Consider the following 18,274-nt stretch of genomic DNA (forward strand, 5'->3'; position numbering starts at 1 on the left):
TAAAAGGAGGTGATTTTTTTTTTTAGATTTTATTTATTTATTTGAGAGAGATCACAAGTAGGCAGAGAGGCAGGCAGAAAGTGGAGGGGGGAGCAGGATCCCCGCCGAGCAGAGAGCCTGATGTGGGGCTCGATCCAAGGATCCTGAGATCATGACCTGAGCCCAAGGCAGAGGCTTAACCCACTGAGCCAGGCAGGTTCCCCAGGAGGTGACTTTTTTTTTTTTTAATTTTTGTTCACTTATTTGACAGAGAGAGACAGCGAGAGAGGGAACACAAGCAGGGGGAGTGGGAGAGGGACAAGTAGATTCCCCGCTAAGCAGAGAACCTGGTGCAGGGCTCGATCCCAGGACCATGGGATCATGACATGAGCTGGAGGCAGATGCTTAATGACTGAGCCACCCAGGCACCCCTAAAAGAAGGTGATGTTCTCAAGAAGATGCTCCTCCTAAGGTTATTGTCACTTGTTTGAATTCTCTTCCAGTAGAAAGAGCATAAATGGGTTAGAGTCACTGACTTTTTGTTTTTGATATGTAGTTAAAACAACGATTTGGCCTGTAGATATATGTTTACCAAGTTAACTCCTTTGATAGCCAAAGCATTTTGATTTTATTACTTTGGTAATGAAACTATGAGATTTGGGATTTTTGTTCAGCTGGAGTAAAAGGATTATATCTGAAAACCTTGCTTTCTAAATAGTATTCAAATAATTTCAATATTCTTTCCACTTTAGGTGATGTGCTTTTACAGAAAACACACCTATAAATTTGTAGGATACAACCTCTAAAACTGAGCCTTAGGTTTTGTCTGTTTGCTGATAAGGAATGACCAAATCAAATATTCTGGAGCTTTCCTGAACAGCCTTGTTGTAGACCAGGAGTTTATATTTACTCTTTAGCTATAAACTTAAAGTTTATTAATCATAAAAGTCATAATTTAGCCATGCATGACAACAAACCATCCAATGATTCAATAGGGCATCTTGCATTTCTTAGGCTACTGTAATTAGATAACCAATTTGTAATTAAGTAAAAATGAAAGCTGACCTTTCTCCTTGAGATAATATAATGCTAACCATATGAAGAACAAAAGATTTATGATTCAAATGAGCCTAAATACAATTTAAGGGAATAGGACCATGCTTCTTCTTGGGAACTATCATCGCTTCACTTTGTCAGCACAGATTTAACAAAATATCCAATGTATTGCAACACATGAGTTTCAATTGTGCCTTCATATAAAATTCCAATGTAACATGATGCTATGCAGAGTAGATATTTGGTGCAATCCATCATCTATTAAAATTCTGTCAGTGTGATGGAGTATTTCAAAGTACAGTACAGAAGCCTGCACTGAGAAGTTGCACTGACAAAGTCAGCATTTTTACTTCCTCACAGCACAAAGTGATTCTAAAGTCGTGAGCTTTCTCTCCCCTGTGTCTGTTCAGGGAACAATGACATAGTGTGAACAGAAATGATCTTGCTGTCCTAAGTGGGGTCTGACAACTTTCCAGGGGACCCAATAAGGTCCCAGAGTCCACTAACTGACCGAGAACGGTTTTCTTGCACAGATACCAGGATGATCATTATAACGCAGTCAGGGAGGTTTTATTCCCTCTCCCTTAAGAGTAAAAGTCCCTCAGGGTGCTTGGGTGGCTCAATCAGTTAAGTGTAGGACTCTTGATTTCAGTTCAGGTCATGATCTCAGGGTCCTGAGATGGAGTGTCATATGGGGCTCAACACTGGGTGTGTAGCCTGCTTAGATTCTCTCTCTTTCTTCCTCTCCCTCTACCCCTCCCCACCTTCTCTCCTTCTCAAAAGAAAGAAATAAAGAGGGAAAGAAAAAAAGAAAGAAGGAAGGAAGGAAGGAAGGAAGGAAGGAAGAAAGAAAGAAAGAAAGGAGTAAGGCCTCTCAGAAACTTTTTCTAAATCTACAAGAAAGTATAATACAACTCAACTTAGAAAATTAAATCTCTAAAGAAACAAACTTAAATGGCAAACACTAACTTTATGCTTATTCTGTGTGTTCTCTTGTCCCCTGCTTACTTCTTTTCCTTCTTCGCATCATCTCATTTCTCTTTTGCTAATCACTACCTGTCTCCTCTCCCCACCCCCATGTTAACCATTCATCTACCCTGGTAAAGACTAGAGGTGCAGTGTTCTAATTTAACACCTTCTGGAAGTCTCTTCGGATACAAGCCTAGTTGATACCTTGGAGTCCTTTGCGTCAAGCCTGAAGGGCTTCTGACTCCAGTGCAGGGGTCAGTGTGAATTCACAGTGATGGGGGAGAAACATATTTATACTTGGAGCTTATACCTGAGATTTTCTCAAAATGGCGGCAAAGAAAACATGAAAGAGGAGAACAGGTGTAAGCAAATCAGAATTATGGGCAATGTCTTTGAGATATGTAGAGAGTGACACCTTGAATTTATTTGTAAAGTAGGTTCCAGTTACTAACATAAAGGAGGTATCCAATAGGCCTTTTTTTCTGGCTTAAGTATTGAATGGTTTAGTAAGTAAATGAAAAATGTACCAATCTAAGCAATTTGTCTTATTATAGCCATAAGGAAGTCTCCAAAAACTCATTAGCAGAGTAAGTTAAATAAATAATATGAATGTGGTAGAAACTGGTGATTATTGCTTATTCTCAACTTTCTTCTATACCAACTCTCATTTTCTATAATTGGGCTAATCTCAAGTATAATGTTCAGTGTACTCATATAACTAAATAATAATAATAGTAATTTGCTGAGTGCTTGCTATTTGCCAGTCTCAATTTTAGGAGCTTTAATACCTTCTTTCCTTTAATGAGTAAAATGCATAATTATTTAGGCATTAGTCAGCCTGCATTACAGAGGAGGAAACTGTGACTCAGAAAGTTTAATTGCCCAGAGTTCCATGACAGAGAAAGGTTTCCTATCTCAAAGAGCCTAACCAACTTACTCAGGCTATTAATCATCATGTTACTCATTCATTCTTCTCAGACCCAGGTAGTTGTTTTATCTGCTTTACATTGCTTAAGTATTTTTGTATTTTATCATTTATTAGTTATTTTGTATTTATTAATCATACAGTGATTACTTTAACTCCCATTTTGGTTATTTATGCAATATAGACAACTAGCAAGACTGTTACAGGGAAAAGATTGATGGCACAAACTCTGTTTCCATGACACTGTTTAGCCAATTCCTCCATGTTAAAGACAACAAAGTGGTGGGTGGCCCAGGCACTCCTTTTTCCAGGAATCTGCCTCAGCCACAAATATTATATTTTAAACCGAGTAACCTAGACTCAAACATGATGCACTGTCTAGTCACGGGAAGTGATAAGATACCAATGAGCAGTAGCCACAGCAAGGAATATCCGAGGTGATAAATTCACACACACACACACACACACACACACACACACACACACACACACACAGCTCTTGCTGGAAGAACATGTATGAGAAATAATACACCCAAAAATGGGGCTGAAGCCATGCTGGTATGGAGGATAAGAGGAAGAAAATTTTGCTAATGTCTTGAGTGACAGCTGAATTAAAGACACACACAAACATCTTCCTTTCTGATCACAGTTCTAGAAATACTGGTAGTATCTTACATATTTTGACATCTGGGAGAATATTTGGATTTTGACAGATGTGCATTCCCTTCGGCCACAATGAGGTGATCCATCACCTCAGGTTTGAGGACTAAGTTAGTATTCGTACTCTGTAGATGAAGATACTATTTTTTTTATAAGGTAGTTGCTTCCTTCTAGAAAGTCTCCACTTTAGAACTTGGCTGAAATTCCCTTTCCCTGTGTTGGCTCAGGGAATATAGTCTGTTAGTCTGGAAGTGTATATTGTATCTTATCTCCTGAGTTGGATATGAAAGGGTAACCTGGATTCATTGTACGTTGGTATAATTTACAGAACTTAGACCAGGTGGACTCAGGAAGCCCCAAGGTGTGTAAATAAGAATAGAGGAATTTGAAAAATATGGTCTAAAGTTCTGCTATACTAAGCAATATATATTTTACTTTTTAATTAAAAAACAAACTCAACACACTAAGAGCAATGCAGAGTGTTCCTTATTTTTTTTTTTTTTAGTTGACAAAGCTCAAATATAAAAAGGAGGTGCTATGATCCTTTGACTCCAAGAAATGGATGTCTCTGAATTTAGTTCTGTGGTCTTTAATGTGTGATACTCTATTGATATTAAGCTTTTAAATGGGTTAAAATGTAGTATTGCTCTTTCTTTGTACAACTAATACATTCCATATTAAGAAGGAAAATATCAATAATAATGTATAGCATGTCATACTTCAAAAATTATTTTCACATATGCTCTCAATCCTTCCAATAGTCCCATTAATATAGTGACAGAAAAGGAAACAAAGGCACAGATGAAAGCATGTCCAGGAGAGTATGTCACAGACCTTGTCACATGACCTTCTGTCTAGTGCTCTACCTCCTACTTCCTCTATCTTATAATTCTACAGAGCTAGAAAACCTGGAAGACTTAGACAAAGATAAATGGAATAATTAGCCTTCAGTCTAGATTCTAATGAAATATGTACTATTTTCTCTTGGGATTTATATAATATCGTGCCACAGAATGGGAAATGTAGCAAGTAGAAAATAGAGTTTAAATATTTTTAGAAGAGATTTTTCCACTTAAGAAGAAGAGAATGGCTCTAATTAGTTAACCTAAAAAAAGTGTCTAGCAACCTTGCTATATATACATATATATCTTTATCTATTAGTATGCAACTATCTCATGTCTCAAATACATTGCTTTGAGTCAATGCTTGGCCATAATACTGAAAACTACACCCAGAGCACATCAAACTGCATCCAAAGAGAACAGAGCATAACAGGAGAAGTAAAACAGGAAGACTTTCCCCCTATAAATGGATTTAATTGTCCAGAGTTCAGAATTCCTGCATGAAGTAGAAATTTCCCATTCATAACAAATGGTAGACATCAGCTTAGGAGGTTGACTGCTACTTCCTCCAAGGTTTGTTCTCTCTCTGTCTCATTTCTCATCTGTCTCATCTTTCTAATTCTGCCATCTATCTATTGTACATGCTTTTGTAGAATTTCAGGAACAGCTTTTCATCTGGAAAATATGGCTGCCTGAAAGAGGTATGGAATATAACAAAAGCTTTACCCCAAAGCTTCTATGCATTACAAAAGCTTGCACTTGGATAATAGAAATATTTAGCCTCAGGTGACTGAGAACACTTACTGTTGGTTGCATAACGTATGGCGGATGAGGCATCCATGAAGTACTCTGGACCTATGCATCAAACAGCATTTATTAGCACAAAGCAATCACAGAGAGAACTTGGTTCTTGCGTTCAGTGGAGTCACACTAGGTCATAAGAAAGTGGAGTCCATCTGACTGTACAGCTAATTAGAGCTCAGAACTAAGGATAGAAAGGAAGTTCTCAGACCTGATTAATTTGGTCCCCGAAACGCAGTAAAATATAAAGCAAATTCCTATATCACTAGTGCTGGCTGCAGTGCCTGCATGGACCCAGGTCAGCCTTGGAGCATAATCTGAGCTTGGTGTCAGAGGCTAGAGTCTTAGGAAGCCTCAGGGACCTCCTACTTAGAGGTCAACTCCCAGGGATAGACGTAAGTCATGAAGAGTTGACAGCTGAGACTTCCTCTTTTTTCTGTCATTCATTCTAATTTCAAATTCTCAAGTGATCCCATCTTGGAAATAAGTCCAAGTGGTAAAAGCTGGGGAAAAATTAAAGAGATCAGTTGGAAATTTGGGGGGGAATGATTTGGGTTAAACCCAAGTTAAGCAAGCTTGTGATTTTTTTCTTTCGTGGTAATTGGTATGGCAAATAAAAATGAGAATTTGAGCCAACCAAATGTTCAGAAATGTGCCTTGTCAGCCAAATGAGAAAGTCAGCTTGTAAGGGCTGATTGTCACATAAAGAACCCTGAACACTTTATTTTCAATATGCTCACACTAACAAAATCCCAATGCACTTTAGGTTAAAAAAAAAAAGAAAAAGAAAAAGAAAAAAGAAAGTGGTGAAAGGCGAGAATCAACAACAGAGGAAATTGCTCTGATTCTTTTTTGGAGAAAAAGGAGCTAGAGTTAAGTTCCACTTATGAGCCCTCCCAAGTGAAATCACTTTTCTGTGGATATGTTATTCATGTCACCAAAGTTCTCTACACTGGGGCTCATTGGGTGGTCTTGGCCGAAACACAGGCCAAGTTTTGTTTTTTTTTTGTTTTTTTTTTTTTTTTTTTTAATGGGTAAAAAAAAAAAAAAACACACACAAAAAACACAAAAACACACATTACAACCAGGCAGGCCTGCAGGAAGAACAAAAACGGAACAGCACCTGCACGTAGCCTCATGGGTCCCAAGAAAAGGCAATTAAGAAATCATCCACTCTGAGACCCTCAAATGCAATTCACATGAAAGTCTATTCCATTTATCCACCAACATGTATCAAGAATGTAAGTGCAGAAAAAGAATGAAAATGATCTGCTTCAGAGGGGATCAGTTAGGAAAAAATGTATATAGTCTCAAGTTTGATGCTCTGACAGTTGGGACATCCTGAAATGAAGTATGCAATGGTTGAATAAGGTGAAACTTCACTGAATTAGTAGCAGGCAGCAACATTACAGTTTTACCCATCATAAAACATCCACCCCCACCATCTGCAAAATACAGAGAAACACATGCAAGCACGCACGTACACTCTCTCACTCTCTCTCTCTCCAAAGTTTTGAAAAGTGACACGAGGAACCCTCTATATGTAGCATCTATAGGCGCTGTCTAATTAGAATTAGAAGAATTGTCTGAAGAACAATAGGAGGTAAAGAGAAGCAGGGAGTAATAGCACATTCGATAAAGGAATAAGACGAGGAGTATTTTTTTGAGGGAGAAGTATGACTTCGTTAAATCCACCTGTGTACTTAGAATTAACTGGCTACATCATCTGCTTTAGGACACACACTGAGTGTTGGCTTTTTTGTTTTGTTTTGTTTTGTTTTTCAACATGTGGAACCCGTGAGGTCTTTTCTGACCTCTTCGGGACTGAGAATGAAGTAAGAGCAGGAAATAAGAATAATGTTTTACCACTTTGAGAGTCCACCCTAATTCTTGGGAAAAATGATTTAACATCTGTCCATTTAGCTTTGCATGGACACACAGGACAACTGTGACAAAATGAGATGACAGCGATAAAATATCTTGGAGTGAGTGAGGGGTATGCCAGATGTGTGATTGTAGAGAAGACACAGGAGGGAACGTGACGATCCAAATCACCGACAACCAACAAAGTAAATTCTCAGTGGCAAGGAGGCTGCACTAATGTTGGCTGGAAAGGAGCATAATCATAAAAACTCAGCAGGAAGAATGAAGAGCATGGTGGACTTTCTTATTCTGTGAAATAGATGCAAACGAGCCCTTCAAAGTGTGGGCTAGAACTTGAGAATTATTTAATTAAGATGTGACTAATGTGTTTGAGGACAATTAACAAAAAAGTTCTACTGTGTCCCTTTTGCCTTGATATCATCTATTATTGGCCAGAAAGACCTCTCCTTGGGTGCAGGTAAATCGGACATACCTGGTATGTGGAGACAGGGGAAGCAGCAATGAATGGCGTGATAGATGTCTGTGGAATCATGCGGTTGGTTGCAATACTGTACGGTGAAGAATAAAATCTGCAAACAGAACACAAAAAAAGAAGATTCATGAAGCTGCTGCATGCCTCGCTTCGAATCAAATGCTACCAAGCACCTCTGGGAAAGACAGAGTTCCACCCTCGTGTTTTTCCACCAACTGTGAACAGGAGCATCCAGGAGATTTATAGCATTTGATGCCACTAAGAGAAATAAATCGTTCTGAACAAAATGACAACTTTGAGTCATCTTATAAAATTGGCTGCACAAAATCTCTGATGTCGGGATGAGTGTAATAGTATGTTTAACCAACGGGGAGGAAAGCCATGGGCATTATTTTTTGTCATTGTTTTTCTTTCTTTCTTTCTTTCTTTCTTTCTTTCTTTCTTTCTTTCTTTCTTTTTTAAGGCAATGTTAAAGCTCTTTGAGGGAAAGGCAAAATGATAGCAACAAGCTTTATAAAGGTGGCCAATGTTATGTGTACACAAATTGCATTTGTCTCATCATTCAAGAGAATAGGGTCACCTCCTAGAGAGTTCTATATAATTTGTGCTAGGAAGAAGTCCGTGGACTCATGTGAAAACTGAGCTAAATATTTTCTCCCTGAAAAGAGAAGATAGCAGACAATTTGTGATTTGTGTCCAGCTGAGGATAGGAATATTTTCTAGATTCAATCAGGGAGATATTGGAGTTCTGTGATGTACTCCTGTAGACTCTGAAAAGCACTGAGATTTTGAGTCTTTCAGGGCCCTTCATCGAACAATTATAAAATGATAGTGGGCAAGATCAGAGTTTCACAAATCAGGTCTTTCTACAGATCTTTCAAAGGGCAGCTTCTCAGTACTTAAATCAGTGACACAGCCATCTCTGCTCACACTTTACCTTATAGAGTTTACACATTACCTAACACTCAAATTCGTCAGTGGATTTTCAAGTCCTGTTTCTTCCTTCCTGTCTCATTGGTAAGTGAAAGGCCAGAGTGGCCAGCCACAGAATGGAAAAAAAAAAAAAAAAAAAAAAAAAAAAAACAAGATGCTTTTGATGGATTACTTCACTGATGTGAGGATAGATTAGGAAAATGGGTTTTAGTGGCAACAAAATCATTATTTCACTTAGCTGTACTCTTAGCAAAAATCAACTGCTACTTTTTTTTTGTTTTTTTTTTTTGTTTGTTTTTTTAATAGCATCACTGAGGTTGGAATTTCGGGGCCAAAAACTTCATCCCTCAGAGGTCACTGATATTTTGAACAGAGAATCTCATGGATTACCCTTCTAAAGAAGCATTCTACAAGACTCCCCCTGAATGTAGGAGTTCTAGATTTCAAGGTTTCCAGGATTTAATGAGGAAATTCTTTAACCTTAGAGTCTATAAAAGCCTTCAAGCAAGGATTGGGAGACTATAGTCTTAAATTTACTTTATCTAGCTCTCAACAGGGATTATAAGGTCACACTCTTTTCGTTAAAAAAAAACAAAAACCGCAGCTGCAAAAGTTACTCTGTTACATATTACATCCTTACTATCCATACCCATCAGACCTCTAAGTTTATAGTTGTGCAATTAAAAAAAAAAATGATACTGACTGCATACATATTACAATGACAAAAGAAAGAGAAAGAAAGAAAGAAAGAAAGAAAAAGAGACAGTCCTAGTGTTGCCAAAGATTCAGAAAAAGTGGGTTTCTCATTTGTTGCTGGTGGAAATGCAGAACGGTATAGTCATTTTGGAAAACAGGTTGCCAGTTTCTTATGAAGTTAAACACACACGTACTGTACAACTCAACAATCCTAGTGGTAGATATGAACTCAAGATAAATGAAGAAACCTTATATTTACACAAAACCTTAAAGCAAATGTTTATAGCAGCCTTATTGATTGGACTTGACAAAATGGGGAAACAAGCCAAGCATCCTTCAACTAAATTGATAAACAAACTGTTGTACCTCCATTCAGTAGAACACTACTACGCCATAAGGAAATAACTACCAATACATTCAACATGATGAAACTTAAGTGAATTACACTAAATGGAGGAAGTCAGGCTCAAAAGACTCTATATTTTATAATTCCACTTATATCACAACATGAAAAATGCAAAACTATAAAGAAAGAAACTATACAGATCAGTAGAAGTCAAAGGCTGAGCTTGGGGGATGGAGTCAACTAAAGACACATGAGGGAATTTTGGGAAGTGATGTAGCTATTCTGTTTTGATTGTCTGGTGGTTCTATGTGTACTTGTCAGAACTCATAGACATGTACACTATAAAGAATGAATATATGCTCTATGTAATTTCTACCTAATAAACCTGACTTCCAAACAAAATCAATTACTGTGTAAGCAAATATACATCCTTTCACTTAAAAATATATATATATATATTTACATATATATATATATATTTTATATATATATATATATAAAAAATTTACTATTTGTACCAAAGATAGGTAAGACTCTAAAACATTACATAGACTCTCTGCTGAGCCACTTAAATTGTATCTTATCTGTACATTAATCAGCCTAAAATCTCCCAATGGCTCTTCATTGAAATGAAAACAAAATATGCATTTCTGGTATTGGTTAGCACAAACAGGCTACTGCCTACCTCTCTAGTATTTTCTCCTCCCCTCTAAATCAGCCAGCTAGGTTCCAGCCACACTGACCTTCTTTTGTCACATGATTCTGTCATTCTTACTTCTGTCTTATGCCACTAAACTTATAATTCTCTCTAACTGCAATGCTTATTTCCACAAATCTCCCTAAGCCTACCTCTTTTTCATTATTGGTCTCACATCTCCTTTCTTCAGAGAGGTCTGTAGCTAAAGTAGCAACCACTATCTCCACCACCTTTGCTCTCTATTCCTCTCCTGTGATTTTTTTTTTCCCCATCACTCCTACCACCATCTAAAGTAGTGATTTTTAAAAATTTCTTTATGTACGTTATAGAATAAATGTTCATGTTCCTCCAAAATGCACATGTTGAAGTCCTTTCAATGTGTCTATATTTGGAGATGGAACCTCTCTGGAAGAAACTGATGAGGTCAACAGGCTGGGGCCCTGATCTGATGGGATTAGTGTCCTTATAAGAAGGGACACTAGAGAACTTGCTCTCTGAAAGGCTGCGTGAGGACATAGTGAGAAGGCAATTGTCTACCAGCCAGGAACAGATCTTCACCAGAAATGAGTTAGCCAGTCCTTGATCTTAAACTTCGAGCCTCCAGAACTGTGAGAAACATAATTTTTATTGTTTAAAGCCATCTAAAAAATGCTGTTTTGTTGTGGTGGTGGAGTTGACTAAACAGGATACTACTGACTACCTTTTCTCTCTAGATGCCAGTTTTGACAAAGCTGAGGACACACTGGCCTCGTTGCCTAAAGTAGAGCCTAGGAAATAATAAATACTTAAGAACCATAGGTCAATTGGATGAATGAATGCAAAGAAGCTTAAGGAAATAAGTCGTGATTTCAGTATAGGATGGCCAATGCCAAGATTATGGGACCATAGAAGATGGGTTCCAAAACCAGTAGAAAGCTGATGGGTAAGAACCCAGAGAGGCCAACATTACATGTTAGTAAATGTTCAGTGGACGTTTCATCAATACTTGCTTTCTAAGCATGCGAAAGTATTAGCAACTAGGGAAGAGTCCTTTTCTACAAAAATCATGATTTTCACTTAAAAATCCCCCTTTAGATCTTAGCCTTGACAGATCTTATTTATGAAGAAGTGAACGAGAAGACTTACGTGGGGCTTATAATGACCCCATTCCACCCACGGCTATTCCATAATCACCCCACAGTCTTTCTTATTCACCACGCTCTGGTGTTAGAGAAATCCAGTTTCAGCCTCTCCCACCAATGGAGTGAATCATGACTCTCACTTGAGCATGGCTGGTTTATTTTGTAAAATGTAGCAACTGAAGCATTAAAAGTGAAGGCAATGAGGACTGGATTGACAGGCAGAGTTTACAGGGAATTTTATGGGGAAAACAGGGAGAAGAAACATAAAGAAATCACCAACTAAACTGATACTTACAAAGGGAGCCCTTGGGGGAAAATCTAATGCATTTTTTTTTATTTGCTCTAATCTTATACGGCACACAAGAGTGATATTTCTTCTTTGCCAGCAAGTTCCAAAACTGCCACTCAAGTCAGAGAGTTATTTAGAATGGAAAATGTACTGGGAAGAAGAGACTCTTCTAATTCTCATATTCTGAAATAAGCTCTTCCCAAGTTCAAACATAAACTGGATGAATTTACAGGACACCCTCCTTAAACCATGAAAAGAAAAATTGCTATTGCATCGCAGACTTAGAGGTACCATATCTAAAGAAAATGTATCAGGCCAGGCTCTATAAGAGAAAACTGTAGAATGAGTTTCCCAATCTTTCCATTTCTTCTCAGTCCCTGCCATGTAACTGTTAGGGTTTAGAAACACTCCCACATGATCATGATGTTAAAAAAAGGAGAGACCATCCAAATGGATGCTTTAGGCATAGGTATTACTGGGGAACAGGAAAGATAAAACTGAAACATTTTAGCCATAATAACAAAGCTAAGGTAATTCTAAATATGTGACTTTATGTTTTTATATCATAATATATGCATTATGCCTTGAAAATGCTTTTATAGAAAACTGGGAATGAATTCTTAAATCATTTTCCTGGGAATAGTTTACCCTTTTAAGACACACACACACACACACACACACACACACACACACATACACACCCCACATACATTTGTTTTTTTTCTAAAATGTTCATAACATTTATGTGCATGGTAAGTGTTTCTTTTATACTCTCTGTCCAGTGGTACTCAACTAGAAGTGATTTTGTTTGTTGGAGAACATTTGGTGGCAGGATCTGGAGACATTTTTGGTTGTCACAAGTGTGTGGGTGGGTCGTTACTGCTATCCAGTGGATAGAGGTCTGAGATTTTGCTAAACATTCTGCAATGCACAGGACAGCTCCCCCACAAAAAATGATCTGGTCCAAAATGCAGTGTTGAGGATGAGAAAACTTGCCTTAGGAATATGAACTAGTTGCTTCTGGAGTGATTTCATTTGAACAAAATACCAAATGCTACAGTGGCTAAGAGAGTTAACTAAGCATGATCTATCTATAGAATTCTAAGCTGGCCTTTGAAAAAATTATTATTTTTAAGGAATGCAAAGAGTTACTTGGTTCTCTGGCACTTAAAGCAAGTGGGCTCCAGAAGTTCAGAATATGCAAGTTGAAGTCACTAATAGGACATGATTTCGCCTGCAGGAAATTCATCTTCAGGGGATTTGGCCATCAGTAGTAATATGGTGAAATCTTATTTCACTGACAATAAAAATAACATGAATATATCAATAACCGCAGGGTAGAATGTTTTTTACTGAAGAAAACCACACAAAATTCTATTTGCACACTGAAATCAACAGCACTGGCTCCTCTTTCATGTCCACAGGCAATATTGTTAGAGTCAGAACCACGAACACTATCCTCAGGGTAACACTATAGCATAAGATTAATAAGTTATTGGTCGTTTTTATTGTAATACCACTGTATCCTTCACATTAGATTCCATTCCTATTGTAATAAGATAAGGTTTCTGTATCACTTAATATCAAGTTCCCATATACAACAGCTGGCAAACCAGTGCTATAGAAAACATTTTTTTTCATGTCACTCCCAAGAAAATGCATTTTATTCAAATAAAACAATCCAAGAGGCTTTTACACGGCAGCTCTTGCTGAAAAGGACACTGGAAAGATGAGATTTTGAATATGGGGAGTGATTATTTCCCACCTCCCACACTCATATTTGAAAGTGATGGAATTTCATATTGGACTGCTAAAAAAGCAATAGGGGAATTGTAATAACAAACTGTAGACTTACGCCAGACAGTTCTGAAAAAAGAAGAGGCAATTTTTATTCTTGTAAGTTAGCCTAGAGTAAAAAGTACTAAGGTATCATTTTTCCATTGTGATCCAGACACTTCTTCACTATAAACTTCAAAGCCTTAGATCGATGTGACATTGAACTAATTTTTTTGAAAACAATAATTTGGATAGATTCAGGCAGACGACAGAACTGACATTTTCTACCATCTAAGTTCAAACAGGATAGATTCCCCATGGTTGGTAGTTATAAATACTTGTTCTTCATTAGCTAAAGTTGAGCTCAATTTGGGAGTATTTATTTCAATTTCATGTTGCTGTATTAATGCAGAGGTTATGGAATTCAGAACATATTTAACCCTTGACACAATTTAAGCTACTAGCCACTACCCAGCCACATACTCAGAAAGCCCTAGGGTTTACTACACTTATGGGTCATAAAATATGTTCTTTAGCTATGATGTGGGTCATCTCTAAGCGGAAATGTTCATGTCAGTGCTCCATCGAGAAGCCTTCTGAATCCCTCATTAGAACACAAATGCCTCTTTTTTGTGGTCCTATGATATTAATTTTCTTTACTTTTCTTTTCAAAAAGAATATAAAAACATAAATAGTGAAAAATAAGTCTCCCCTTTTTCCCTACTTTGCAGTACTTGGTTGGCCCTCCTTAGAGAACTACTGTCATCATTTCTTTTATATTCTTTCAGGAAGATTTTATACAAATAAAAGTTAATATATACATAGATCTCGTAGTACTTTGTGTTTCTACCACAATATTATTTGCACTGTATCTCATATTGGAATTGTGTGCATGTTCATTGTCTCCAATATAATATAAATTTTTTCCTTTTCAAATATGCATCACCAAAATGATTTTAAACAGTGCAATAGAGACAGATATTCAAAAGAAAAAAATGTTGAATTGAACTCAGTGAGCATTAAGCAATGTTTAAGAATATTAACTGGATTAGAGTGAGTTACAACTCTATCTTTGGATACTGATTATTCTATGCAAAATGAGACCAGTTTCTTTCCTGGAGCAATAAACATGTCTCACTCTGTTAGGTTACTGCTGCCTGCCTGAGTTAGGGTGCCTGCTAAATCGAATACAGCAACATGAATAGGGAGTAGCATACTCTATTCTGAACATTCATGTTAGATCCCTTAATATGCTGAGTAAGTTTTCTAAATCACCTTCCACACCTCCAAGACGCACATGTTAATGTTAAGCCAACGGACAGTATGTTGAGAAAATATTTGTGGTGATCCCAATATCTTACAGGCTTAGAAATTATTGTTCTAGTATCCCCTATTCATAAAATGTTACCATACAAGACAATAAAACCAAACACGAACAACATATTTTTAAAATTTTCTCTATGAAGTAGTGTCAAATGAATAAGATTAATTCACTGCAATCTTCCTCTTCTTTCCTTTTCATTATATAAAATTTCTATCTTCTTGTTATCGACAATACAATGGACAGTCTGAGTCTTCTAAAACTCCATTTTTAACTCAAGATGTGATAAATTCATGGGCAATTTGGATACTTTGGGTGAAACTGGAGGCCATATACTTAAAGAGAAACAGATTAAAGTGTTACATGGGGACAGAGTAAATTGATGCTGCAAAAAGGAATGGTTTCTCTAATGGCAATTTGTTGGGGCCAAGAAGATATCATTGGTTACATTTCCTATTTCTTCTTTAACTTTTACGATACCGGGTTAAACAATCTATAAAGATGAATAAAGCATGAAACCTGCCTTCACTGAGTTAATAACTCAGCAGGGAAATAAACATGGTGTCAACAACTACATGGTAAATAGACTGTCAAATGTATCATGGCACCTTGAACTATAACATCAATACTTACACTGACAGTTACACTGTACCATACAGAGTTCCTTTAATCCTTACAAAGTCTTACTATCATCTCCAGTTCACAGAGGAGCAAACTAAAGCAAAAACAACTGGCCCATGTCTGGTGAATAACAGAATTTGGATGTGCATATTGGCAGGCTGATTCTGGGGTATGCACTCCTAACCACTGCTCATAGTGTTTCTCTTCTGACTGGTTGTGTAATTGGCTTCTGCCTGGAATCACTTGACTGTGTCCTTCAAAGGACAGCAGTATTTTAAAAAATGATGGAAAGAAGGAAAGACAGAGAGAAGGAAGAAAATTACCATTCCTTCCAGGCAGAGAATTCCATGTGTAACAAGACACAAAAATGTAAAGTAACATGGAATGTTCTGAGAAGTTTTCAGGAACCAAGTTATGGGGTGTTACTATTATATATATCTAGACATATATATGTTTATGTATATGTTTGGTACATGTATATGTATATATATAAAAACATATATATTATAGTATTATTATTATTATTATGTGTGTGTGTCTGTGTGTGCACATGCACACCATTCTTGGAAGTTTGAGTTTTGTTCTATAGTTAGGAAAGTCTACCTAATACTTTAAACCAGACAGGGAGGAAGATGATTACTGGATTACATTTTAAATAATTTATTTATATATGTATTATATATTTATATATAATATATTTATTTTAAATATGAATATATATTTATATGTTATTATTTAGATATATATTAAGTCTAATAATAATATAAATAAATGTGATAAATTTATATATTTATATATAAAATTTATATATATATATACACATTTTTTTAAAAAAACCATGTGAAAATGTTTTGTAGGAAAGATATATTAGACACAGATAAAAGGTTTGTACAGGTAGGAAAGGAGACTGAATGAACTCAACCAGTGGCAAGGAGCAAGAGCTGGGGTGAAGATATAGTTCAAAGATAGACTGAATAAGTTTTAATGACCAATTTTATCCAGAAAGTTGTAAAAGAGAGAACCCAGAGAACTAGAGTTTATGGCCTAAATGGCTTTAGAGTGAATTATTGGGAAAAAAAAGGAAGCAAATTTCCTGTTTGGTTTTTATTTGAATTTGTTTGGTTTGTATTAGGAAACATTGATGAAGTTAATGATCTCAATTTGGGACAGAAAAGGTATCTAAGAGCAATACCTAATAAGCATTAGAAACACAGGTAATAAAATAACCAGCCAACCAAAGAGTAATTATTGGGCCCTGCATCTACTTATGATTTCCAAGTGTCAGCTTGGGAATCTTCAGGTTCCAAAAAGCAAGAGGAATGGATGAGATCAACCAAGAAAAAGACAAAACCCTAAGAAAGATTACTATAAGTGGGGAAAAGAGGAGGAATAAGAAGAGACCAAGTGAGTGGGAAGAGTACACAGCCTCGAGGATCAGCAGGGAATGGAGCTGTGGGATCCAAGAGATAAGAAATTTCCAAAACGACAATTTGAATGAAGCAAGATGTCAAATGGCCTAAGAACTAAAAGGGTGTCTGTTATAATGGATGCATTTGGAGATCATTGAGAACATCAGCAAAGGAAATTCCATTCAAGTTTGAAACCAGACTTCATAATTTAGTAAGCTTCATTAGAAAATAATATGGGAAGACTGTGTAAAGACAACTGAAGTTGTTTAGCAGTGAAAAGAAGGCTAACATAGTGTGGTCACTAGAAGTGATGTCCTAGGTATGAAAATTGTTTTGCTTCTACCCCCTTGGATGGTAGAAAAGGCTTCAGCATTTCTATAGGCTGAAAGGAATATTCAGTGGACAAGAAGCTATTGAAGAGAGGGTCTGGTCAATGGCATACAGTTTTTTGTCAATGAGAGTAGATCAGATGACAGGATTCTCAAGACAGGTATCCTCAGCATCTTAACAAAAATGTGTTTTATGAGGGAACTATTCATTGTTGTAAATGTTTAAGTGGGCAGTGAAAAGGGTGAACCATTTTTGCAACACTTCAAATAATTCCAAGAATAGAGTGTAACACTGTTACTATAAGGTACAGATAAAGATATGTCATAGAGAGGCTGATTTAAAGTGCACAGATGCATAAGAGACTCTTAATCTCACAAAACAAACTGAGGGTTGCTGAGGGAGGGGAGTAGAGAGAGGGTGGTAGGGTTATGGACATTGGGAAGGGTATGTGCTATGGTGAGTGCTGTGAAGTGTGTACACCTGGCTATTCACAGACCTGTACCCCTAGGGCTAATAACACATTATATGGCAATGAAAAAATTAAAAAAAAATAAAGTGCACAGATGAACCTGCAGCCAATCTCAACGTGGCAAATGGGCAGTGAGGTGAAATGTGAGGTGAGGTCCTGTGGAAGGGAGAAATGTTCCCGGTGTTCCATGCAGTCCTTACAGCCTCCAACACAGCATTAACCCAAAGCTCCCTTTTGGTGGCTCAGATTAGGAACAGAAATCCCTTTTTACTTTCTCTTTAGGTCTGTGATAAATCAGGATAAACACTTGGCAAAGTATGTCTTTCAAGAAGACAGTCAGATTTTAAACTATGCATCAGAAAGACGATTGCCTAAAACAATGCATAAGAAAGCATGAGTCTCTCATTGCAGTCCAGGCCTAGGTCACTGCTGCATTTCTAATCCTTCATATAGAGCAATGGGTAAGAAGGAATTTATAATAGATATATAGATAAATATTACAGACGAATATATACATACATACAGGGTATGCAAAATATTAGTACTTATTGAAGCTGGTTAGTGAACACATGACACTCATTCAATTATTATTTCTATTTTCCATTTATGTATATACATTTCCAATTGCACCTACATGTATATTTCATGTATTTGATTCTGCTCCCAAACACCTTAAGT

At 36.8% G+C, this 18,274-nt stretch overlaps 1 protein-coding gene across 13 annotated transcripts in view; it reads right to left on the minus strand.

Annotated features, from left to right (window-relative positions):
- RBMS3 (RNA binding motif single stranded interacting protein 3) overlaps positions 1 to 18,274 on the minus strand; it is a 712,557-nt gene that overhangs the window by 102,982 nt on the left and 591,301 nt on the right. For 10 of the 13 annotated variants that reach the window (XM_032359702.1, XM_032359695.1, XM_032359720.1 and 7 more), the window contains 2 exons: positions 7,589 to 7,685; positions 5,236 to 5,286 (listed from right to left, as the gene is read on the minus strand). In XM_032359702.1, coding sequence (XP_032215593.1) covers positions 5,236 to 5,286; positions 7,589 to 7,685 — 148 coding nt within the window. The remainder of the gene's footprint in view (positions 1 to 5,235; positions 5,287 to 7,588; positions 7,686 to 18,274) is intronic. The other 3 variants (XM_032359728.1, XM_032359753.1, XM_032359747.1) reach the window with 1 other exon arrangement.

This window comes from Mustela erminea, chromosome 1, assembly GCF_009829155.1.
Source record: "Mustela erminea isolate mMusErm1 chromosome 1, mMusErm1.Pri, whole genome shotgun sequence".
NCBI lineage: Eukaryota > Metazoa > Chordata > Mammalia > Carnivora > Mustelidae > Mustela > Mustela erminea.